Source organism: Diceros bicornis, chromosome 4 (assembly GCF_020826845.1).
Source record: "Diceros bicornis minor isolate mBicDic1 chromosome 4, mDicBic1.mat.cur, whole genome shotgun sequence".
NCBI classification, from domain to species: Eukaryota; Metazoa; Chordata; class Mammalia; order Perissodactyla; family Rhinocerotidae; genus Diceros; species Diceros bicornis.
Window position 1 is genome coordinate 60,333,295 of NC_080743.1, and position 25,177 is coordinate 60,358,471.

General features: G+C 56.6%; 1 protein-coding gene across 1 annotated transcript; it reads right to left on the reverse strand.

Moving 5' to 3' along the window:
• Positions 1-7,354: 7,354 nt before the first annotated feature.
• INSRR (insulin receptor related receptor) lies at positions 7,355-23,857 on the reverse strand. Its single transcript, XM_058539495.1, has 22 exons — positions 23,711-23,857; positions 19,660-20,211; positions 17,801-18,104; positions 17,564-17,706; positions 17,207-17,351; positions 16,100-16,314; positions 15,690-15,816; positions 13,874-14,112; positions 13,321-13,488; positions 13,033-13,228; positions 12,796-12,837; positions 12,498-12,718; positions 12,106-12,242; positions 11,860-12,022; positions 11,576-11,681; positions 10,848-10,900; positions 10,433-10,662; positions 9,823-9,933; positions 9,529-9,688; positions 9,076-9,205; positions 8,809-8,943; positions 7,355-8,545 (listed from the first exon to the last, which is right to left on the reverse strand). Exons 1-22 carry the CDS (start codon positions 23,793-23,795, stop codon positions 8,302-8,304), a joined length of 3,906 nt encoding a protein of 1,301 aa, XP_058395478.1. The 5' UTR covers positions 23,796-23,857; the 3' UTR covers positions 7,355-8,301.
• Between the last annotated feature and the right edge of the window lie 1,320 nt (positions 23,858-25,177).

Genomic DNA, 25,177 nt, shown 5'->3' on the forward strand with positions numbered 1-25,177 from the left:
GATGTCTCGGGTCAGGCATTGTGCTGTGAGGTGTGCGGTGGACTTTCCATTTGACAGATGAGTTAAACTGAGGCTAGGAGAAGTAAATTACCAATAACTTGCTCAAGCAAACTACTAAGTATGTTTACCTAAGATTCAGTTCAGGTCTGGCTCCAAAGGCAGCATGTTTTTCCTCTCTGCACTCTCTGCCCCTGCTGGTTTGTTATCATTAATTCATCGAGCATCTATTGAAAACCTATTATGTGCTGGAGTGTGTGATAGCTTCAAGGGCTACAAAGATAAATAAGACGCGAGGGCAGGGGAGATACATAGGTAAACAAACCCAGACAATTCAGAATGACAGGAGCCAAACTGGAAGCAGGGGGTTCAGAGGGGTGTGTGAAGGAGTGGTTCCTTCTGCCTGGGATAAGTTTGCATGGGGGAGAAAGGTCAAGAAAGTCTTCTGAGAGGAGGTGGTAGTTGAGAGAGCTGGTTTAAAGGGTGAGCAGGTGACGCTCAGGTTAAATGGGCAGGGAGGGGTGAAGGATGTTCTAGGTTGGAGGAGCAGAGTGAGGAAGGTGTGGAGACTTAGAGCTGCAATGCCCTCTGGGGATGGCATGGCTGTGAAGGGGCAGAGAGCTCAAGAGATGAAGCCGAGGGGTCAGCCTGCCTGGGAGCTTTGTCTTTAGCTGGTTGGCACTGGGGCGCCATCAAGGGACTTCCAGCAGGGAAGTGATGAGATCTGAGTTTCATTGATAGTGTCTAGTAGCACTGGTTCTTGCACAGCTCCGTGAGGGTTGTCTTGGCGAACTGCAGTTATCTGTCTACAAGCTTCTCACCCAGTAGACAGTGTGCTCCTCCAGGGCAGAGCCTGGCTTCTGCCCGTCTTCATGACTCCTTCACCCACCGCAGGACCTACTGTACGTAGCTGTTTAGCCCATCAGTACCTGCTACAGGCGATTTGGTGCTGGGGCCAGACAATTGTACAAGCTGCCATCCCTGCCCATAAGGATGTATGCCCACCCCTCTCCAGAGCCCTCTTAGCCCTGTGTGGGGCACCTTGTAGGCAGCAGGATATAGTAGAAAAAGTGTGGATGGATCTGACTTTGAATCTCAGCTCTGCCATTTATTAGTTGTGGGACTTTGGGCAAGTTATTTCACTTCCTTAAGGCTCAGTCTCCTCACCTGTAAAATGTTGGTGGTAGTATGAAGCCCTCCACATTGTTTTGTGTGTTAGAGTGATGTCAAGTGTAGACATGTTGGAGGTGCTCAATAGGTTTTAGCTATAAAGGTATAATAAATAATACCCACCATGGGTGCTGCTCACTTACCTATTGTCTCTCAGCTCTAATCCCTCCCTTCTGTACTCTGCTCTGTGAGGCTGGGGCTGAAACTCTGCAAAGCGAGATTCACAGACTCCTTTGCCAGCTGGCTCTCTGTTAGGTTTTGCCAACAGGGAAGTCGGCTACGGGGAGACAGGGCAGGACTTGCTTTTTCCTCTCAACATTGCTCCAGCACCAGCTGGGCAGCACTACCTCCCCCAAGATCTGGATCCCACTCCACGGGAACCCTTCCCTGAGATTCTAGACTGTGACAACACCAACCTCACCCACTTGTTCTCCCAGGCTATGGCTGGGAGCTTCTTCCTGCAGTTATCTCAGGCTTAGTTAGTGTTCTCTTCTTGCTTTCAGCCCACCCACACCAGTAAAGCCAATCTCTTATGTTCAGTACTCCCTGTGGAAATACCTAGCGTGGTTTCTGTTCTCCTAAGGGGACTCCTGGCACCAACACCATGGCTGTCCATGGCAGCAGGTACTAAGTGGCTGTGGATGGTGCAGAGATCAGAAAGGGCGTGATTGGGGAGCCTCAGAGACCAAAGATGTGGCGGGGGATAGGGGCAGATGTGGAGGCAGGTCCCTGCAGAGCACAGGCCAGGTGGTGGGCAGCGTGGTGCAAGCTGGCAGGTAGGGAAGAGTCTAGAGTGATTGAAACATGGGGTTTGTATTGGGCTGGGGCGGATTGCGATGCTGGAAAGGCAGGTTGCAGCCAGAAGCGGAAGGGAAGATGCAATTTAGAGACATAGAAGGGACTGAAGGACAAGAGAGGACGATCCAGCTTACTCTCTGTCCTTGAGGCAGGGTGGGGTGGTGGAAGGGGCTGGACCTCCAGCAGCAGGCTATGTGATCTTAGACAAGTCATTTTGCCTCTTAGATCATTGATGCCATCCTCTCTAAAGTGGATTGCAAATACACACGCACACAGACACACACACACAGACACACACACACACACACACACACACTTTGGACATAGAAAGCTCTTTGCCAGCATAAGAAATTACCAATATTTGATACTATTCTGAGTAGGTGGGGAAGAGAAGCTCTGGAGGAAGGGCTCACAAGAGTGGGGAGAGTATTTCCAGGCTGGGAATGAGAGGAGGGTGGGAGCACAGTGGGGAAGAATGTAGGGGGAGGCCTCCATGGGTGTGATAGGTCCACATGGGGAGGAGAGGTTAGGCAGAGGTTGGGGAAGGGATGGAAAAGGAAGTTTGGATGATGGATGTGGCGTTTCTGAGGAATGAAGGGGCGTGGGAGTGACTATGGGCGGGGACTCATCCTGCAGGGTTGGGAGGGGAAGGTGCCCTCACTTTCTGTGGCTGCAAAGACACTGCAAGCAGAGAGCCGTCGGCCTCCTTTGGGGTGGGCCCAGAGAATCTCCAGGAAGAGTCTGCGTCTCTCTACCTCCTGCCTGTTTTATATCTGCCCAGCTGGAAAACATCCCTGGGTTACAAAAACACACTGCCAATCCTAAATTCATGAAAACTGACTTTGGCCCAGCCCAGACCATGGAGGAAGAAATGTTCTTGGAGAATGTGGATGGGTCAGACCCTGTGGTACGTAATCAGGTAGACAGAAGGCAGAGCCAGGGCCCGGCAGGCCCGATCTCACCCACCCTGAGCCCAGGACCTCGACTATCTGGGCAGGGAATCTCCTTTTCAAAGCAAACTGCTTGTTTTTCACTATATAAATAATGTATGTTCTTAAGAAAACATAAAGAGAAAATACAGTTAAGCAAAAACAAGATATAAATCATCCATAATTCCATCTCCCAGATGTATATTTACACTTCCAGATATTTTTCTGAGTTTGTACATGTAAGTGCAAAAACGGCATTTATATTATTTGTAACCTGCTCTTTTCATTCTGCAGTTCATCATGACCATCTTTCCAAGGCACTAAATGTACTTCTGCAGCATCTTTTTCAGTGATATCGCAATTAGATAAAGAGGGCAATAATTTGTATAGTGCTCTATCGCTTACAAAGCACTTGGCATTCATTACCTTATTCCAGCCCTCGGCCTTCCTGCGTGGAGGTCTCTCCCTTAGGAAATTCTGCTTCTAAAAGAGGCTGTCCTGCCTCCTTTGGACCTGCACCTCCTACCCCCTGGGTCTACAGTCCCACCTTCATTCTTCCTGCTTTGGCAACAGTCGATTTCCACTCCGACTGCCATTTGGAGAGATGGATGCTGGCTGGACCCTCTCCTCCATCTCCACTTCTTCTTGCCTGACCCAGCTGTCAACCTTTGTCCTTTTGTCCACAATCTGTCCTTCTTCTGACTCCCAGAGAGAAAGGGGCCCCTGTCTCATTTTCTTGAGAATCCTTCTTCATAGTTTCAGACTTTCTTCCCAGCTGCCTGGTCTTCCGTGCATTCATCCTCCTCCACTCTCCCCCTGCACCTCTGCCCACGCCCCCCTCCTGCCCAATTCTGCATGAGGACCGGCCTGACACAACCTGAGAGGGTGGGAACCTGAGTGGCCCTCTGTTCCCTCAGGATGTGCCCCCCCTTCAACTCCGGAAATGACCAAGCAGAAAGTCTCCTGTTGTTGCTCACAAGTGGGGAGGTGTGGGGGCCAGACCCACAGAGAGCAACAGGGGAGGGCGGGGTGCCCTTGAAGCTTCCACTGCATGTGTAGAGAGGTTCTGTCTCCTCACCGGTCAGTGTCTCTCCCTCACACCCCCCTTTGTCTGTTTCTCCCTCTCCTCACTACCTCCCTAGCACCGCCATCCTTTCTTGTCCCTCCCTCTATCTGACATCTGAGAACAGCCTTAGGGCTTGAGAGCTGCAGCCACTGGGGGAGGGGGGGCAGGGAGAGAGGCAGGAAGGAGTGTCTTGTGCCCCTGAATAAGCACCCCCTCATTTGCCTAGTATTTCAGTCAACATCCTTGTCCTGGGAGTGACTCCCTTCTACCCATCCCACCGCTTACCAGGGGCCCCTATCTCATCTTTCTCCCCTTCTGCGGTGGGAGCGATGAAGGCGGGGAGAGAAGCTCCTGGCCTGCTCAGTCCAGGACCCCAAACTGTTCGGGTGTCCTGCCTTTCCTGGGACCGAATGAGGAGCATATCTGGGGCTGGAATATCTACTCAGTCAGCCAACATCCTGGGCAGGAGGCTCCACCTCCTGGCTTTGGAGAAGGGCAGATACCCCTGAGTCAGGGTAATCAGAGATCCAGGCATGGTGGTCACCCCACCCCTCAGCACACCCACTCTGAACGCCTGCCCCGTGGACCTTAGACCTCCTGTTAACAGCAAGGACATCAAAACTCTTAGCCCTGTGGCTCTTTGGGACCCTTACTTGAGCCAGGCATCAGGGGTACCTGAGGACTTGATCTCAATCTCCTAACCATGTGCCCAGGGCTCACCAAGTGCCCTCCCTTCTGACTCCATCCCAGCCCCACCAGCCTGGATTCCTGATTCCTGATTTGGCACACGTTCAACGTCACTTGGATGGATAGTGCCACCCTAGTGTCCACTCACTAGTGGTCCCTTTAGATGAGTGATCTACAGGGGTTCCTGTTCATGGAAGGTGACCAGGAGAAGACCCAGGTGTTGAGGCCCTCTGACTCCTGGGCAAAGATAAGGAGTAGGCAGGAGGTGCCAGCACACTGCCCATCAGCCTCACAGGGATGAGAGGAAACCAAACTCCCCTTCCCACCCCTGGGGGCAAGTGGCATTGGCCTGAGGGGTTGTGCACAGGAGGGTCTGGCTGGAAGGAGGAAGACCTTTGCTGTGGGGCGGTGGCTATGTACTAACAGCTTGCTGTCCTTAGCCCCAACTGAAGGTTGGAGAAGAAGGCAAACAACTCCTGGACCAGGGGAGGAGCTTCCACAGTGGTGTCGACACCAGGCCAAGGGCAAGGTCCACAGTTTCTACTCCAGGGTTACCCCCTGGCTGGGCACCTAAGACCTGGTGCCCTGCTATCTAAGCTCCCTGGGACTTGGAGAAAGCATGATGTTATGCCGCTGATCTAAGAGCAGGAGCGGGATGCTGCCCTCTCAGTCCTCATAGCCTGCTCTTCCTCCTACATGGTGACAACCAGGAGCCACCTTGGCTGCAGCCTTCTGCTCTGTAACCAGAGCCTAAAGGAGGAGGAGCTGTGAGTGCCCCAATTCGTCCTGCCTCCACCGAGGCCTGGCCCAGTGGCACAGCTCACCTGACCTCAGACCACATCTGTCCCCCATCCTAGACCTCTGGGCCTCTCACCATGGAGGACTTCAAACTGTCGTCCCTACCCCCACAAAGATGCATCGGTTGGTCTTGAGCTTGGAGGGGGTGGGGCATGATGCCTCCAGCACCCCTTTGCTCATGTGGGGGACATGTCAAGAGGACACAGGGACAGTTCCAGAAGGATGGATGGTAAACATACAATTCTTTTATGTTAATCTGTCTCCACTTCATCCCCTTCCCTTCCTAGCCAGCTGCAGGTTATTTTTTTCTAGAGTTCTGTTTGAATCTAGAGGAGAGGAGGAAATCAAGAAGGGGGTTTCTGGACTCTCTCTTTTAGTCATTGCATTTACCCTTCCGCTTCTGTGGTAGACGTCCATAACTCCCTTCCCAGGTCAACCTATTGTCTGTCTCTAGCTATCTCAGAGAGAAGACACTTCTTCCCTCTACAAAGCTTTCCTGTAGAATTGGGAAGCCCTTATGAAGTCTATCCCCCATCTCTCTTGCTACTTGTTAAATCCAGTTCTTCTCTAGGACATGGATGGCAGTGGAGTTTGTCTTCTAGCATCTTTACATCCTTCTCCAAAAAGTTCTTCTGAGCCAGCCACCACCTGCTCATCTTTGGAGGCGGAGCACAGACAGCATTTTTCTGAAGCTCTCTTTTCTTCGACTCCCAATCCCTTCCTTAAGCCCCTCCATATCCAGATGACTAGCACTTTCTAAGCCCGCAACGTCCAGCACTGTGGAGGTTAGTAGGCATGGGTGGTGGGGAGAGGGCTTGACCCCACTGCTGCCTTCCAGGCCTGTGCAAGTGCAGGTGTGCCTGTGTGCTCGGTGTGAGTGTGCAGGTCTCAGATCCAGGGCTTTTGTGTGGAGTCCCTCCTCCCTTCCCCTCTGCTGGGGGCTTCTCTGAGACCAGCAACACAGCCAGGAGAGAACAACCTCCCTTACTCTTTTCTCCCTTGGCTGTGGTTCCACCAGTAACCATTAGGGGTCACTGTTGCTTCAGCCACCAATGACACGCAGGGGTGCTTAGGACAGGTGGTCCTTGCTGCCCACGGTGACCCTGTCGGGGTAGTGTATATGAGATGTAATTGCTGTCATAAAGACGGCCTCACACAGACTCATGCCCACGCCACTCAGGCCCTGCCCTAAGGAGCTATGGTTTGCAGGACAGCTGCTGGACCAAGCAAGCATGCTTACAAGTGCAAATCTCCCCAGACCCCCATGTGAGGCAGCATGTGGCAGCGCGGGGCAGCATGGGAGCTCTGGTCCTCAGGACCTGGATGCGGAAGATGCTGGTACAGGATGCTAACAAGCCCTGAGCCATGACCAGCCCCTTCTGCTGCCACCTCCTTCACCAAGGTTTTAAGTCATTCGTCTGTATCTCTCCCCTTCAAATGCTCTAATGGCACTGGCGTAAGAGCCTGGAAATAGACTCCCTTGTGCTCCTTCAACATGCCTCCAGGGCATCTCTGCTCCTGGGTTGGAATAACTGTAGGGAGCCAGACACACAGACTCTGCTCTGATGTATGTCCCCTGCCTTGGCTGGGCAGCATCCAGCATGGACTGGTGGTGTCATCAAGGCCCCTCCCCTACCCCTGTTCTGCCCACTTCAAGTCTGTCCTGTGACACCCTAGGAAGGGTCTGCAGTATGGAAACAGTGAGGGATGACCTAAAGATGAGGTGTGGGAGACGGGCTGCTGAGGCTGAGAGGCCAGTACAAAGCTGCCCTGCTGGGCTCCGCCGCTTCTGGCCGCCTGAGCAGCAGATAAGAGCAGGATTGTCTAGCTTCACTGTCATGGCAACCCTGGCTGCACAGGGGTTCGTGGAGGTGGTGTTTGACAGCAGTGTATTTATCCCGTATCACCGCCTCGGGGTCACCACGTCAAGTCCCCAAGGAGGGAGGGAGGAAGTTCATCCAGTGTTAACACCATGTAGATGGAGAGATAATGGGCTGCCCGGGACCAGGGTACAAACAGACTCGGCATTTATTGTGCCTTCTCCCATCTTCCCATGAGAGGCAGGGGGCGGGGGGCAGGAGTTAGGGCAGCGAGGAAGCAAGGCTCTTAAAGCCTTAATAATCCAAGGGTATGAGGGAGATTGAGGGGAAGAGACTGGGAGAAGGGGTGAATCACTCCAAGGGATGCCCCTGGAGAAGAGGAAGGAAGAGCACCAAGCTGGGGGTCCCTGGGTGTGGCAAAGGAGAGGCAGAGGTGAGGGCAGGCCTACAAGGCCAGGCTGGGGACCTGCTCACCCAGGTCCCCGGATTCTCCCCACCACCTGGTGTATGGGGCAGAGGGGAGGAGGTGAAATGCAGGGGTAAGAAGGGCAGTCATATGGACACCCCATCCCCAGCACCCCAAACATGGACAGAGAGGCTTCCAGGCCCAATTCTGGTTGCTCATCTGGTTTCAAGTGTGTTGATGGCCCCAGATGTCCACAGGAGACCCAAGCTGAGGGTGGGGTTCTACGGACACTGCCTCTGGGGCAGGCAGGCCCTCTCTCCCTAGTCTGAGTAGGGTCTCTCACTCCGAGGGCCAGGACATCTTGTCCATGGTCTGATCTCCGCTCCTCCTTCTGTGACCTTGCTTACTTTCTCATGGAGAACTCAGGCTCCCGAGAAACCTTCCCGACAGTGAGTCTGCCCTGACCCTCCCTAATCTTTCCTGCTCCTGCTTTCTGTCCCGCCCTCGGCCACCCTCTGCCCTGTCTGAGCATGGGTGGGGGTGTGAACGTCTGCACATCTCATGCCCCAAAGGTCAGGTCTCTTCCTCTCTGCCTGTGGGAGGTCAATCAGCCAAGGGTGGGGGTGCTCCTCAGTGCCCTGGACCCCCATTTTGGGGGCTGCAGTTTGAGGAAGCCCCTTTTGGGGTTGGCAGGGAGTTGGGCTCTACATCGGTGGGCAGCAAGGAAGCCTGGCCCCCCCGGCACTCCGGGCTGTAATAGAAGGAGAGGAGGCGGAAGGAGGGCCGAAGCTCCCCCTGTATGCTGTCCAGGATGTGGGTGAAGGTTGGGCGCAGGCGTGGGTTCTGCTGCCAGCAGCGGCTCATCAGCTCCTGCCTGGTGGGGGGGGGCAGTGTCAGAGGAGCCCCCGCCACGCCCCCACCTCCTGCACTGAGAGTTGGCGGTGGGGTCACAGGAGATTAGGTCTAGGAGGGTCACAGGGGAGTGAATGGGGGTTGTGGTGGGGATCTAGAGTTGGAGGGCTCCGAGCTGGGGATCAGTGAAAGTAGAGCATCAGAGGAGGTGAGTCAGAATCCTGGAGACAGGGGGCAGGTGTGGGCAGAGTGGAGTTGAGGAAAGGGCAGGCTGGGGTGACTCACAGCTGAAGTGGACAGCTCTCCAGCTCCTCTAGGACCCCACCGTCCATGACAAACTTGAGCACCTGCTCGTTGGATAAGCCCTGGTAGGGCTGTTCAGCCAGGGTCACGATCTCCCAGAGCACCACGCCAAAGGACCTGGAGGACACGTAGGAGGGCCTGAGCCCAGCACCCTGCATGCTGCTCAGGGTGCCCTGAGGAGGTGCCCCCCGGCCTCTCCCCAGACCCCGCTCCACATCCCCTGGGCCCTCTGCTCCAGCCAGGCCCCACCAGACATCCGAGTGGGTGGTGAAGATTCCATCTTTGAGGGACTCGGGGGCCATCCAGCGCACGGGCAGCAGCCCCTTCCCGCCCTTGCGGTAATAATCTGTCTCATACACATCTCGAGTCATCCCGAAGTCTGGAAAGTGAGGGTGGAAAGTGAGGGTGGACAGGGTGTGAGGCAGAAGAGGCACGTACCAGCTCCTGCCCCAACCCTCTCCACCTCCACAGTCTCCAAGAATCCTGGAACGTGCAGGCTCAAAGGACCTCAGAGATCATCCCAGCCAAACCCCTCTGCCCTTGGATGAGGAGACTGAGATCTGGTGAGGGGTGGGATTTGCTAAAGTTCTCACAGGCTCTCAGGGACAGAGCTGTGGGCTAGGCCTCGACCTCCTAATGCCTAGCTTGGGGGGAGTCTCTCTACTCCTCACACTGCCCTCACCCGCCTGGCACCCTCTGTACCCCCAATCTTGACAGTGAAGTCCTGAGACACCATGCAGTTTCGGGCTGCCAGGTCTCGGTGCACAAACTTATTGGCAGCAAGGTAGGCCATGCCATCCGCGATCTCACCAGCCATCTGGATCATATCTCCCAGTGCCGGCCGTGGGAGCCCAGGGTTGTTCTAGAGGCAAGAGAGGGGGCTGGTGAAGAAGGAACCTAGAGGCTGGACTCCTACCCAAGGATTGCCCCCCAAAACTGTACTCAAGTCTTCTCTAACTCCCCAGCCCCTTGCCCCAGGGTCTTCCTGGTCCCCACCTCTGCCTCAGGCCGCAAAGATCGAAGATGGCTCTTGAGGTCCCCACGGGTCATTAACTCCATGATGACCAAAGTTGGCTGGCCCTGAGATACCACACCCAGGAGACGCACCTGGGACGGACAAAGAGCCTGGTTGCAGGTCCACCCAGCCCCCTTGACCCACCTGGGTAAAACCTTGACCTGCTGTGGTCACAACCTGACTAAGACACCAAACCTGACCCTAACCCCAACCGTGACCATATCCCTAATCCTGACCTAACAATGACCCTAACCCTAACCCGTGACCCTGATCATATATGACTATCGTCCCAATCTTCATGATTGGCCCAACTCTGACCTTGATCCCAATCATAACCCTAATAATGATCTGGACACTCAATATTGCCCCCGGCGCATGACTGATCTCAGCCCTAGCCATGATTCTGCCATGGCCCTGCCAGGACCCTGTTTTGACTCTAACCCCAACCGTGACCTTTACCCCAATTAGGATCCTAACCACAGTCCCAACCCTGACCTTGAGGTGCCCTGGCCTCATTCCTGACCCTATCCCTCTTACCACATGAACTTTGCCCTAATTATGACCCTGATAATGCCCCTGAGCCTCCCTTACCACATGGTGACACTTGAATGCCTTCATGACAGAGGCTTCCTTGAGGAACTCAATGCGTTCCCGTGGGCTGGCCAGCTCATTCACCGTCTTCAGGGCCACAGGCGTGGACTCCTCTCCAGCCTCCAGTCCTTGTGCCAGCCCCTCATATACCATCCCGAAAGAGCCCTGGCCTAGTTCTCGGATTATGGAGATCTGCTTCCGAGGCACCTCCCACTCGTCAGCCACGTACACTGAGAGGAGGCAGGGGTCAAGAGGCGAGGACACTGCTTTCTGCCATGCCTCCACCCACTTCTCTCCTCTTCTGAAGGGCTTGGGTCCCAAGGCTGCCTTCTCCAAGAAAGTCTCCTGGAAGTCTGCCTCTCCTCCCCTCCTGTCTCCCTTCCCACAACACCTGTCCACCCATCCCCAGACCTACTATCAGAGGCGCTGAAATACTCTGGATTCACAGAGGTGTACAGGGTGCTGTTTCTGCAATGGGAGGGAAGGGGGTCAGGCTGGAAGTGTCCTCAAGAAGGAAAGAGCAATGTCAGAGAACGAGGAAGAGGGAATTGCAAGAAGGGAAGCAACTGACCATGCCCCCAGCCCTGATCAAGGTGACCCCTGGGAAGCCCTAAGCAATTTCCAAACTGGTCTTGGTTCTAGTCCTGGGATCTGGGATCTGACAGGCTGGGAATAAGGAGGACAGGAGTAGAGGGCTCCTGCCTCCTCAGCTAGTCCTTAGAACCCAGCTAATCAAAGTCCTGCCCCCATTTCTCCCTTGCATTCAGCCCCAGGGGGATCAGACATCAAGCATCCGAGGACATATCCTGAGGTCTCCTGATTCTCCCCCTGCTATGGTAGGACCAGCTTCATTTTTTCTCGGGCTGAGAGTGTGGTGACCAATAGTCCTGGTGTGCCCAGACTGAGGGGTTTCCCAGGATGCAGGACTTCCACTGCTAAGATCAGGAAAGTCCCAGGCAAACCAGGACAAATTGGTCACCCTAGCTGAAAGGTATGTCCCCTCCATGCAGCCCCCAGGGGAAGAATGACTGCTTCTAAGGAAGTCCTTTCTGCTGTCTCATCTACTACCCTCCTACTGCACTGACCTTATGATGAGGGCTCAGGGAGAGAAGGGGGTTGGGAACTGGTGGGACTTGTCATCACCTCTTCTTGCCATAGAAGAATCCGAGGGCAGCAAGAATGATGAGCAGCATGAGCCCCACAGGGGTGACAGTGAGAAGGACGTGCAGACTCCCGGAGTCTTCCTCCTCTGGCGGTCAGAGGGCAGCAGAGGGTAGGGTCAAAGATAGAGAAGCCGGGGGTAGAGGATGCTTCTCTTTCCACAATGAGGAATGGGGGGGGGATGGGGTGGATGGGCCTGTGGTTTCTACAACGGGGATGTGGCTGGGGACCCAGGTGGGGCTGTCTGGGACAGAAGCCATGTATACCTGGGCCAAGGATGTAGAAAGCGACACTGTCTGTCCAGGAGCCATTGCCAGCCAGTGAGGTTGCCCGAACTCTGGCAGAGTAGTTTCCAGGGGGCAGCAAGGCCAAGTGGACTCCCCCAAACTTAGCATATCGCAGGCGGGACACGCACAGTACTGTGGCCTCCTGAGGGCAACACAGAACAGCTGACTGGGAAGAGGATAGAGGCACAATGTGGGGCAGGGTTAGGGGTGCCCTGGGGTACCTACCTCTCCCAAGCGGCGGTACTTGATTTCATACTTGAGGATAAGTCCGTTGGGGTCCGGTGGTTCAAGCCAGCGCAGGAGGACACTGCTCTTGCTGGCCGCCTCCCAGGCCACCTTCCCTGGGATTCCATCCGCCTCTCCTGCAGGAGAGGGCATCAGGCAGCCCGGCCACAAGTGTTTCCTCTTATCTCCGTGTTCAAACCCAAGGGGGCTAAACCGAGAGGTTTGAGGGAGCTCTGGGATTATGGGGGACTGGGAGGGGCGAGCAAAGCGAGGCTCTGGAGTTAGCGGGAGGTCAAACTCGCTAGTTGGAGCACTAGTTAGACAGGGGGTCGGTGGTGGGGGTAGAAGGTCCTTGGGGTCGGTGGGTGTAGAAGGTGAGGGGCGTCACCTACTGTGGGGCATGGTGCGCGCAAAGACGAAGGTGGCAGCGCTGCAGCCCACGGTGTGCGCCGCGTGGTTGCAGGCATGGATGTCTATCCGGTATTCCGTGAAGTGGCGCAGGCCACTCAGCACCGCTCGCTCCCGGGGCACTTTGTCCTCTTGGATTTCGAAATCCGAGCTGTTCCGCCCAAGCCGGAGGGCCCCCACGGCCCGGCGGTGCCGCCCTGAGTCCCTGCGGAAGGCACGAGTCAGAGCCCTGGCCCTGCCCCGGGAGCCCCGCCCCTCAGCCCCGGCCCCGCCCCCGCTTACTTTTGAGGGCTCTTGTTGATGGACGTCACCTTCCAAGGAGATCTGAGGAGGCCAGGGAGGGTCCTGTCAAGCCCTCCCAGAGCGCTCCCCAGTGCCCTAAGTCGCGGCAGAGGGCCTCCAAACACACCCACAAACCAGGCCCCCCCCACACAACATAGTCACGCCCACAAAGCCCCCCCCCCAGCAAGACCCGACCCTCCTGGGCCCCGCCCATCCGGCCCGCGCGCGAAGCCGCACTTGGGGATGGTGATGGCGTTGTGCAGAAAGTTTTCAAACTTCTTCTGGAACGAGGCCTCTTGCGCTTCCAGCGGTGGCAGGACCTGCCCAGGAGGTGGGTGCTGGCAAGGGCAGCAGCCGGGCTCCATCTCGGCCTCGAGTTCCCCGTCTTCGCGGTCGAAGCGGGGGTCGTTGTTGCTGGTTGGCAGCCGCAAGCCTGGCACGGCGGCGGGAAGGAAGTAGTTAGCCGGACAGCGGCCACGGCCCGGGCGCCCCAAGCCCTCCGGCCCGCGCCTCTCCGCTGCGCACCGCGGTGGCAGTAGTCGTTGAGGTAGAGGTCGCCGTCCTCTGCCAGACGCTGCCACAGCACCAGGTAGTAGGTGATGTTCCCGTTGCGCTGGGTCGGCGGCTTCCAGCGCACCAGCAGATGGGACGAGGAGTTGGACGTGGAGATGACGTCCTGGGGCACCGCGGGCGCTAGGGGTGTGAGGAGGGTACATCTGAGGTGCCGCGGATCCCCCTTTCTAATACTGTCTGGTAATGGGCACCTCTCTCTGGGGTCCGACACCCCCCTTCTCTTGAGAAATAGGTGACCCTCAACCTCCCCTTCTTAGAACTCAGCATTTTGTCCCCCAAAGGCCCTTGGATTGTCTCAGGCGTTCCCCCTGCACTCTCCCACCCACAGCTTCCCTAAGACCTAGGCGAATGCATCCTTTTCTTTCTAGGACTCAAGCATCTGGCTTCCCAGCCTTGACGAGCCAGGTGTTCAGTGACCCGGCTTCTCTATTTCTGGTGCTGGGTTCCCCCATTCTCACTAGGACCAGGCATCTAGCTCCCATCCCCTTCAAAGGCTTCAGCCTACCCGCAGGCAGGGTTCGGAGGTAGACGATGGGGCTCTGGGCTCCTTGGTGGGGGCTGTCCTCAGCAGTGGTCAGCGTGATGGCCCGCACAAACACTGCGTACTGTGTCCAGGGCTTGAGAGGGGCCAGGGTCACCCCTGGCTCCTGGGTGCGGCTTAGGGGCAGCTCCACATCCAGCAGATTCCAGCTCTGGGTCCCACAGGCATCTGGACCCACGTGCTCCGTGGCATTCTGGAATGGGCTGAACACCCCATCCCTGGAGCTGAGGGGCAGCTCAGCCTTACTCCCACTTTCTAGCACCCCTCTCCTCTCTGAATCACCCCAAGACTCTCATTGTCATTCTTCTTCCAGTATGCATGAGGGCATCCAGAAGCAGGTATGGGTCTGTCCTTTGGGGCAGGTGCCTTGTGGGCATGACAAACTCACTGAGTGGGTCTGCTCAGAGCTGGAATTGATCCACGGTATACGTCTCTCAGGGAGCACAGCCACAGCCACACTGCAAGGCAGTGGTGTTAGGGGAGCTTCCTGAAGGACCTCTAAGATTCTCTGCCTTTTGAGCCGAGAGGCAGCTGTGTATAGTTGTGCAGGTTGTAAGCTGCACAAGCCAGGGGGTGTCATTTACATTGCAGTCCCTGTTAGCGCTCCTCAAAGTGTGGTCCATGGACCAGAAGATTCATCATTACCAGGAAGCTTGTTAGAAATGCACATTCATGGGCCCTACCTAGGACTAATTGAATCAGAATCCATGGGGGAGGGACCGGGGAATCTACATTTAACAAACCGTCTAGCTTCCCCATAGTAGAGACCCTCACCTATCGCTGAGGCCTAGGAGATCCTTGGCCATTTGAGCAGGCCTGCCACCACTGACTTCCCTCCCTTCCTCCCAGGCCAGGCCCTATGCTAGTGGGCAACTAAGACCTCTCAATTTTTTTTTTTTTTTGGTGAGGAAGATTGGCCCTGAGCTAACATCTGTGCCAATCTTCCTCTATTTTGTATGTGGGACGCCACCACAGCATGGCTTGATGAGGGGTGTGGAGGTCCACGCCCGGGATCCGTGCCCGCAAACACTGGGCCGCTGAAGCGGAGTGCGCGAACTTAACTGCTACGCCACCGGGTGGGCCCCAAGACCTCTCAATTTTAATTCATAGGAAATGCTTCCAAGCCAGGAAGCTCCCATCTTCTATCTACCATAGAGGGAGAGTACTCCTCACTCTTGCCCTCCCAGCTTGCCATCCCAAATCCATCTCTCTCCTCTAAGGATTTCTATTTTTGATCTCTAGCCATGCTTTTGGGGAAGTCCTTCTTGTGGTCTAACCACTATCCCTCCTGCTATGGTCAGTACTCTCTTTCCAAAGAAAAGAGCAGCCAGTCCTTGGCTGTCCCTGCTCCCTCTCTTCCTCAGGCTTTAATGAAATGCTGGCAAAGCTGTGCATAAAACTGGCCAAATTAGCGGGTACTCCCCAGACCGCTGCTGGGGCAGGAGCATGTGGTCAGTGCAGAACATTAGCAAGTGAATTGAAGTTTAATTATCCCAGCCTTCCCAGCGGGGCGCCTCTCCTGGGCTCTCAGAAGTTCTGATTGCCCTCTCCATTTCACTGGGTGAAGTGAAAGGTGGAGGGATGAAGAAGGTGAGAGGAGAGAGCCAGATATGGGCTCTACAAGGGAGTGCGACTTGGGGATCCTGGCTTCCTGGCTGTCCACAGCCCCGCGACGTTCTGCCCTCACCTGCCTGCTGTCGTGAACAAATTGGCGGGGTCGGGTTCCGACCCCTCTCGCGCTCTGGCCCCGCCCCGCTCTGGCCCCGCCCCCGGCACTCACGACTCCTTGTAGTACACGATGAAGCTGAGTAGGTCGCGAGCCTCCAGGGGCTCGTAGCGCTCCCAGCGCAGCGAGATGCGGTCGGCCTTCGTCACGTTGGACACGAAGCGCAGAGTACGAGTCTGGCCTGGGCGGGGCGAGGGGCGAACACCTGCTCTCAACCGCGCTGGTCACCCGCTTGAGCCGCCTACTTCCAAGCCCCCACCCTGACCCCGCGGCATCCCACCCCAACGTGGCCTCTGAAGAGAACTTATCACACTGTCCTCGTCAAGCGCCCCTCCCACCCGGGTGGGTGTCTAGTGTGTTTCAGTGTGTGTGAATGCGTGTGTGCGCGACTGGGTGTTTCCTGGGGTCGTGTCTCCCATTGCGACTGTGATCGATCGCTCTGGAGTTGGGGCGTCGGGCCTCACAGGCGGCTCGGTCTCCGTTGGTGCGGGGGTTGATCTCGGCCTTGTTTTGCCTTCCCCGTGTGCCGGTCACCTCCTCCAAGCGGTAGATGTGCTCCAAGCAGAGGCGTGGGTTGAAGGCGAAGTAGATCTTGCCAACCGGAATGGTGAGCCCGGCAGCCACCCAGGAGCCCAGCTGCTGTAGGTTCTGATTGTCCAGCACATACAGAGTGTAGTTCCTGGGGGAGGCCGGGGGACATTGCTCTGCATGGGAGGTGGGGGCAAGGGGTGGGCCAGGGGTGCCTTATGCACTTCTCCTGGAGGGGCTGTGCTGGAGGCCCAGGGGAGGAGGGGCCCTCAGCAGCCCACTCACACCCAGCACACATGGGGCATTAGTACACACCCACTCTGTGCCACTGACCAAGAGTGTAATGTCTGGCAAGTCACCCACACTTTCTGGGTGTTTTCCTCATCAGTGAAATGGGGGCAGCAGTTTCTCTGCCTCCCTCATTCCCTCCTCTCACATTAACCAGGCACCTGCTCTGTGCCAGGCTCTGTCCTGGCTTTGGGGACACAGGGAGGAGTAGTACTCACACTGGGGCTCTGCCTCTCCCGCTGGAGTGTGGGCACCCCTGGGGGTACATGGCAATGTGCCAGGAGGCATGAGGAACCAGTTGGCTGGATGGCGATTTAAAAACATTATTTTGAAACATCCTGGCTGTATTATGGGTAGGCCTCGACTGGTAGGTGGTAGGAATGGGATTCAAACCCACACAGTCTTGCTCTGCAGCTGAGAGGATCAGATGATAACAATTATGGCCAACCCATAGAGTTATAGTAACTATAATTTATATGGTATGTAATGCATTCCAGGCACTGTTTTAAGTGCTTTATACATAACAACTTAAGTCATATTCACAACAGCCCTAAGAAATAAGTAGTGTTATAGTAACCCCATTTTACAGATGAGAAAATTGAGGACCAGAGAAGTTAAGTAACCTACCCAGAGTCACACAGCTAGTAAGTAGTAGAGCTGGTTTCAGAGCCCATGCTCTTCCCCACTGTTTTGGGAGTGTTGGGGAAGAGATGTGATAGAGAGAGCTGGTCAGAGGCCTGTTTTTGACCCCTTACCCATCCACCATGGCGTCCCCTCGGATTAGTTTCAGGTTCTTGAAAAAGCCCAGGGACACGAGAGCAAAGGAGTGCTTGATTTTGAGGAAGCCAGTGATGGTCTCCACCAGCCCCAGGCTGCGCTGCAGCTCCTGCTCCAGGTTGTCTGGGCACGGAGAAGACAAGGCTGGAGCAGGCGCAGGGAAAGTGATGGGTCCACAGGGTGGGGGTGCTTCATGGGGGCTCAGGGAAGGGGTGCCCTCAGGGCTGAGACCCAGGGTGATGGAAAGTGGTGCTTTAGCTGGGTCATTGTAAGGGGCGTGGCCGGGAGGAAGGGTGTGGCCTGGAGGAGAGGCGTGGCCCGAGGAAGGTACTAACAGCCCTGGCGAAGATTGAGGATGAGGCTCCCCTCCACGTGGGTGCAGCCCACCAGATCCTGCGCCGCCTGGACGGAGTCGATGGTCTTGGTGCCCACCTTGCACTCTTTGGGGCACAGCCCCTCGCACTTGTGGCAGAATATGCTAGCAGGGGCAAGCGGAGGGTGTGGCATGAGCCCTGGACCAGTGTGGGGCTCCTTAATGCTCCAAGGATGCCCCCCACCCACCCTACACTCACCTGCTGCCATTACGAGTGAAGCCTGGAGGGCACTGGGCCAGGCAGCTGCCCTGGTGGATGCCGAAGGTGGAGATGCGGCCGGGCACAGAGCGCAGGCTGGCACAGCGCTGGGCTGTGACGCAGCGCCAGGACTCATGCTGGTAGGTACCTGGTGGGCAGGCCCGGTGGCAGGCGCCCTGGAAGTAGAGGTGGCGGCAGGCGACGCAGGCATGGGGGTCTTCCGGCCGGCTGCAGCCCCCCAGGCATTCGACGTGGCAGCACTCACCCCGAGCCGTGCAGGCCAGTCCACGAGGACAGGGGCACACTGTGGGCAGAGTGCTGGGTTAGCCCTGACCCGCCCCTCTGTGATCCCGGCCCCACCCCTCCTCCTGGGATAACGCTCTTAGTTTGCACCCAAATCCCTCCCCTTCAGATGACACTGGTTGCTGACTCTGTTTTCCTTAGACAGGGGCTCTTGAGGACAAGGACTGTGGCCCCTCTCTGTGGCTCCCCACCTCCCACAGTGCCTGGTCAGGGGTGTCAGAACTCAGGACAGAGCAGTGACCTTGTCCATCAGGGCTGCTGCTCCCCAGCCTGCTGTCCTGTCTAGGCCTGGTGCCCAGATCAGCACTGGGCATGGTGCCAGGGTGAGCCAGCCAGCTCCTTCTGAGCAGCCAGGCCTGGGGCAAGGTGGGCCTGGGAGTGTGTGGAAACAGAGGCCACCACTGTTCATTTCACCCGTGCCCCTGCCCATACCTCCTCCCTCTTCAGTGCCCTGCCCTGGGCAGGAGGCGGTCCCAAGCAGCAGTGGGCGGGTTTGGGGCTGGAGGCCCAGTGGCCTGGGAGCTCTGCACAGTGGCAGCTGGATGTCTGTGGGAGCGATGCGGGTGGTGGGGGTCAGCCGGGGCTTGTTGACACTAAACACGAGAGAGGACATGCAGCAGCTGTGTTTACAGCCAACAGGGAGGCATTGGGGAGGTGGGGCCCAGCGGATACAGCGGGGATCTGGTTACTCTTCTGCCCTGAGGCTGAGGTGTTGGGGTGAGGGGAGCTGACCTCCGGGAGCTGTGTGGAAAGAGCCCCAGGCTGAGGGCCCCCAGATTTGCTCCCAGCCTCTGAAAGGTCTTCCTTTCCTCCCCCATAACTTGCACTTCCTCCTCCACGCAGCCCTCCTTACTCCACTCCCCTTTTCTCTGCTCCCTGCCTCGGTTCCTCTCCATGCACCTTACTTCCTAGAAGATCCCACCTCACAATATTTGTCCTTCATCTGTCGCTTCCTCCTTTCTTTTCCCGCCCAGCTCCCAAACTCCCCACTACAGTACTGCCAGCCTACCCTGGACCACCTGTGCTGTGGCCACTTTCATGGGGAACACAGAGCTACTACCATGGCCCAGGCACTGCTCTAATGCTTTATAGAATAGCTCATCCCTCATAACAACCCTAGGATCATTTTACAGGTGAGGAAACTGAGGCACAGATAGGCTAACTGAACACAGCCAGTACGTAGTGGAGCTGAGATTCGAACCCAGGCCGTCGGGCCTTGCACTTAACCACTGCCCCATACTGCTTCTTGCGCTGCTGCCTTCTATCTACTCGTGCCTACCCTTTCCCCCATGCCCATCTTGTACCTGTCCTTTACGTTCTCCATGACCACGTGATGCTGTCTTGTGCCTAGCCCTTGACTGCTTCAGGCCACATCAGTTTTTTAACTTTTCTGCGCCTCAGTTTCCTCATCTGCAAAACGGGAATAACAGTAGTACCTGCCTCATAGGATGAGTGAGGACTAAAATAAACAGTGACGGCAGAGTACTGACCCACACCATCCTCTGGCTACTCTGTCCCCCCTGTGCCCCCAAGTCATGTTCTGTGCCAGTGCCCACCTCTCTGGCAGTGGCTGGAGGTCCAGCACCTGTAGTCGGTGTGCCCGCTGAAGGTGGTCCTGGCGCAGGGCTCGCCAGAGGCGCCCAGCACGCCGGGGCATACGTCGGCACACTCCTCGCCCAGCTTGTTGCCCACGATGTGGTTGGCGCCAGGTGAAGGTTGCAGCAGGCCCCAGTCAATGGTGGAGAGGTGGCAGAGCTCCTGGTTCTTCTCCACGCGCACAGCCCCACGCAGCACGGCCCCTAGCGTCGGCAGTCCCACGTCGCGCAGGTGTGGCATCTCGAAGATGACCAGCGCGTAGCCCAGGAAGAGGCGGGCACCGCGGATGACCGCTAGGTTGGGGAAGAGGTCACGCAGGCTTTCCAGGCCATAGACACGGAAAAGGAGCAGGTAGTCGGTGATCTGGGTAAGGCGTGGAAAGCTGAGGCCGCGGAAGTCCTCGCCGGTGGCTGTGAACATGAGCAGGATCTGCAGGTGGCCCTCCACCACGCTGCAGTTCTCCAGCCGCCGCAGCTCTGCCACCTCTGAGCGGATGTCCAGGCTGGGGCACACTGTGGGCACACGTGGCAGGACCTGTTAGTGCAGCCCGGTCCGAGCTCCCCATCCCGCCCTGACAGCTTTGGAGGAAGGGGACCACATTGGGAGTGGGATATTGAGGGGGAGATGGGCTCTGCTCTGGGTGTGGGGTGACCTCCTCCCTGAGCCTCTGAGGCCTCACCTGCAGTCGACGAATCTCTCCCAGATGAGCCAACATGGACAAAAGTGAGCTCCGGACCTTCCCTCCCAAACCCACTCCCACTTTTTGTTAATCGTAACTTCAGTCAGACTCCAGATCTAAAGCCATCCTCAGCTCCTTTCCTTCTCTCACCCCCACACTCCGTGGGCTCTATCTTTAAAATACATCCAGGGGGCCGGCCCGGTGGGTAATGCTTAAGTTCCCGTGCTCCACTTCGGTGGTCCGGGGTTTGCAGGTTTGGAAACCGGGTGCAGACCTACGCACTGCTCATCAAGCCATGCTGTGGCAGGCGTCCCACGTATAAAGGAGAGGAGGATGGGCATGGATGTTAGCCCAGGGCCAATCTTCCTCAGCAAAAAAAGAGGAGGATTGGTAACATTACCTCAGCGCTAATCTTCCTCGCCAAAAAGAAGAAAATCCAGAATCCAACCACTCATCACCACCTTCACTGCTTCATCATCATCTTCCCCTGGGTTTACAGTAACAGCCTCCCAAATGGTCTCCCCACTTCCGCCCTTGTCCCCTCTACGGTCTATTCTCTACTCTATAGTCAGAGTCATTTCAAAACACAAGTTGGATCACGTTCCTCCACTGCTCAAAAGTCCCCAGTGGCCCCCATCTCACTGATGTAAAACCAAAGTCCTCACCACAGCCTACAAGGCCTCTGCAGCCTCTCTGACTTCAGCCCCTTCCTCTCTCCCCTTCAGCCACACTGACCTCTTCGCTGTTCCTCAAACAAGCCAGCCAAGCTTTGCTTGGGGTCTTTGCACCTTCCATTCCCTCTGGCTAGAATACTTTTCCCTCTAAATGGCACACTCATCTGCTTTAAGTGTTTGCTCAAATGTGAGGCCTTCCCTGACCATCCTATTTAAATTGACAACACTCCCTACTCCCCCTTCCTACTTTATTTTTCTCTCTAATTCTTAGCACTGGCTAATATATAATTTACTTCTTTATTTTGTTTACTGTAAGCTCCAGAAGAGCAGGGATCTTTGTATAATTCTTTGCTGTATCCTTGGTGCCTGGTACAGTGCCTGGCACAAAACTGGCACTCAATAAATATTTGATGAATGAATGAATGAATGAATTCTGTGACTGGAAAGCAGTAGTCTGAGCTTCACCCCCTCCACTTCTCTCCCAGGCCCAAGGGAGCCAGGTGCTTGGTCCCTGCATTTGTTACTCTCCCAAGGACATTCCATGTCTCCCCACTGCCAAAAGTTTAAGTTTAGATTCCTCAGCCTGCCATTCTGGCAGTTGATCAACTGGTCCCCACTAATATCTCAAAATTCAGAAGGGTTCCTCGGCCTTGTATCACCCTCAGCTCTTGTCCTGCAAGCTACAGGACAAGCTCCCCCTTCCCTGGGCCTCTGATCCTGAGTTACTTCCCCTTCAGGCTCGGCAACACTTAGTCCAGCACCCACAACAGAACATGGCACCAACGTTGCCATCTATATCTCTGTTACCCCCTCCAAGGATGGATCTCCTGAGGATGGGGCCCTTGTTAGTCAGCCTTGCATCCCCCCATGGGGCCCAGAAGCACTGAGCACTCAGGGACTGTGGGTTGAATCATGAACGTCTGGATCCCAAGTCCACTCCTCCCTTGGGGATCTGGGTGTGTCTGGTTTCTTCAGACCCAGGGCCCCAGCCTCATTTCCCTTTCTCTCCCCAGGGCACCTGGGACTATTCCCCTAAGTGGGCTGGATACCTGGTCCCTGCACTCACTCGCTCCCAAGGATACTCTCCATGGCTCCCCACTGCTGGAGACTCAAGTCTGAATTCTTGAGCTCACCATTCAAGTCCCGCTAGTCTCTCCAGCCTCTACTCTCTCTGTTCCTGCCTAGCCCTCCAGCAACATCGCACGATCACACATCCCCAGGCCCATCCCCTGATGGTTAAGAGGGGAGTGGGCAGGCAAGGCTGGCTCCCTGAGGCTTACTTCACACTTTTCCCCTGTTGTCATTAATGGTCCTGGGCTTGGCTCTGCCCAGCAACTGTTTGTGTGTGTGTGTGTGTGTCTGAGCACATGCACATATATGCTCACATACACAAAAGAGAGGGAGAGAGAATGAGAAAACACTTCTAGCCCCTCCAGGCGCAGGCCAATCAGGCTCTGCGAGGCAGATGGGGGTTCTCTCAGGCGCCCACATGCCACTTCCCATCAGGCCCCTGCCTCGCTAGGGCTCCCCTGATGGGAGTCATTTGGAAAAACAAATCTACGACCTTCACAGATTAACCCCTGCCTCCCCTCAGGACATTGCCCTGTGCAGAGCTACACTGGGAACAGGACATCTGGGTCCCCTGGCCAAACACCAGCCCCCTCCCCCCCAAGGACGCGCTCCTGTCCTGACGACCGTGCTCTGGGCTGGCATCTGCCGTGCCCTGTCCTGGCACAGCAGTGGAGGAGGGGAGGGGTGCAGGGGAGGAGCTGGGCCTTGCAGGCAGTGCCTCTGTAACTAGCATCCTTCAGGGGAGCCCCTGCCCTAACCTATTCGCATCACTCCTCTGTCTCTGTAGGAGGGGGAGACTGCCCTGCCCCTGGAAGCTCCCAGTCTGGGGGCATCATGGGACCCCTCAGGCAGGCACAGAGCCCTGGATTCCTGAGCTCCCTCAGTGTGGAAGGGAATGGTGGGATTGCAGAGGGGACATCTCATCCTGTTCTTTTTGAATCTTCCACCCTTCAGCTTTTTTTCTTCTCCCCGTCAAGCCCCCAGCACCCCCATGATCTTAATCTACGTGGTTCCCCCTGAAATCCTACACACGGGAAGTGTCTAGCCTGGGGCACTAATGAAAAGCAGCCCCCAACCCCAGTGGATGGGCCTTAAGGGTGGGGGACATGGGGCAGGGCCCTGGAGGCAGGAGCTCAGGACCCACTCTAGCTTGACCTCTCAGTTCTCTGAGCCTCAGTTTCCTGTCTGCACAATGGGTTCAGTTGTTTAATAGTGCCTAGTTCTCACCACCCATCCTGTTCCTGCCCCCTTCCCATTCAGTGGCCCTAGAAATGACCTCTAAGACTCCCCCGCTCATTTTGGTTTTCATTCAGGCTTTACTGGGATTACGATTCCACAAGAAGGAATAGAGGACATCTATTCATCCCTGTGTTTCAAGGTCTTTCTCACCTCCCAGGGAACTAAGAGAAAAACACCCTTATGTGGGGCACTAACTGCTCTTCCTGGTGGGAAGTCCTTCTGAGAGCTAACCCCAGTCTTCACACTGCAGTAGGGAAATAGATGTGTTCTGGCTGGAAGCTTAGTTGTTTGGCCTCCTCGCTGGCTGGAAGGGAGATGGGATTCGAGGAGACAATGCTGGGGACTCACCCTCTAGTGCATCCAGGCCAAATCCCAAGGAGAGGAGGATCACGAGCAGGCATGCCACCCACGGCCACAGAATGGGCACTGCCATTGTCCTGGCCCTGCCTGGTGTCCAGTCCTGGCTCTCCTCCAGATGGCTCAGGGGAGGAGAAGGGTCTGACATGCCCTAAGGGACATAGAGAAGCAGGCTTCAGAGAGAAGGGGAGGGGTAGGGGCAGAGAGACAAGGAATCCCACACAGAGATGGCAGGAGACAGAAAAAAGGAGTGAGAGCCACAGAGACACAAAGCAGTGACAGGCAGCTGGAAACAGAGAACCCAGAGACAGAGAGATGGGGACAGAGATGCAGACAGCGACAGGGAGAGACTCAAAGAGGTCTGCAGAGGGAGAAAGTCACACAGGGTGCAGAGCAAAAGGCAGGCCAAGAGGCGGCCAACCCCGAGGGCGGAGCAGAAGCCCGGGAGCGCGCCGAGGAGAGCAGCGGGGGTCCCAGGGCGCGCGGTACTTTCAGGGGAGAGTCTCCCCGCATCCCTCGGGGCGCGCTCGGCTCCCAGCGCCAGCTGGCTGCGCTGGCCGCGGTATCTCCCGGGGCGACACGCAGGGGCCGCGCCCAGCTCCCGCCCTCCTCGCCCCCAGACCAAACGGATTGGTTTGCTGGGACCTCCCGGTTCTCCCCGCCCCTCCCGCCCAGCCAAAATATTTAGCCTGACAACTGAGGGGGGGATAGGTCTGTTGGGGAAATAAGGCCAAAATACAGGGGGATGGTAGGCCAAGAACCAAGCTCCCCCCCAACCCGCTGCGGCTGCGGTGGGTCCTCCCCCCTCTCGCGGACTTCTCCCAAATGGGGCTGCTGGGCCCTAGCAGCAGCGAGCAGCCTGGGGCCCTGGGGAGGGGCGGTTCTAGGTTTTGCCACCCAGTGCCTTGACGCCACGGGGTAACTTCTGGCAGCCGCCGCTGGAGCGGCTTTCTGAAACCTGGCGGGAACGCGAACTGTCTCTCCTGCGTATTGAAGCCTTTCGCCTCTCGGAGCCCCTCTCAGTCTCTGAGGAGGCCGCCACGTCGGGGGCGCGAGGCTCTGTCCTAGCTCAAGTCCCTTGGTTCCGACCGAGATCCCCGTGGAGAGGACAATCATCCTGTGGGCCCCGCCTCTGTCTGGTCACCTTCTTGAATTCAAACTGCTCTGTCGGTCTGTTTGTCCGTCCCTGTCTCTGGGAATTAAAGGACGGTCTGTCTTGGGGCCCTGGCGGAAAGAACCGCTCGCCTCCTTCATTCACTCGCTCCATGGGCTCCTTGTCTGTCCTCCCCCCAAGAGTCCCTCCTCCAGGACCCCTCTTCCTCTTCCCTCCCCGGCTTGAGACAGGCAGACTCATGCAGCCACAGAGGCCCGCGGGGTGGGAGGGGCTGGGACCTGCCCGCGGGCCGGTGCTGGAGATCCTGGGGCTTTCCGGGTGCGCGGTCTCCTCGGACAGACGCG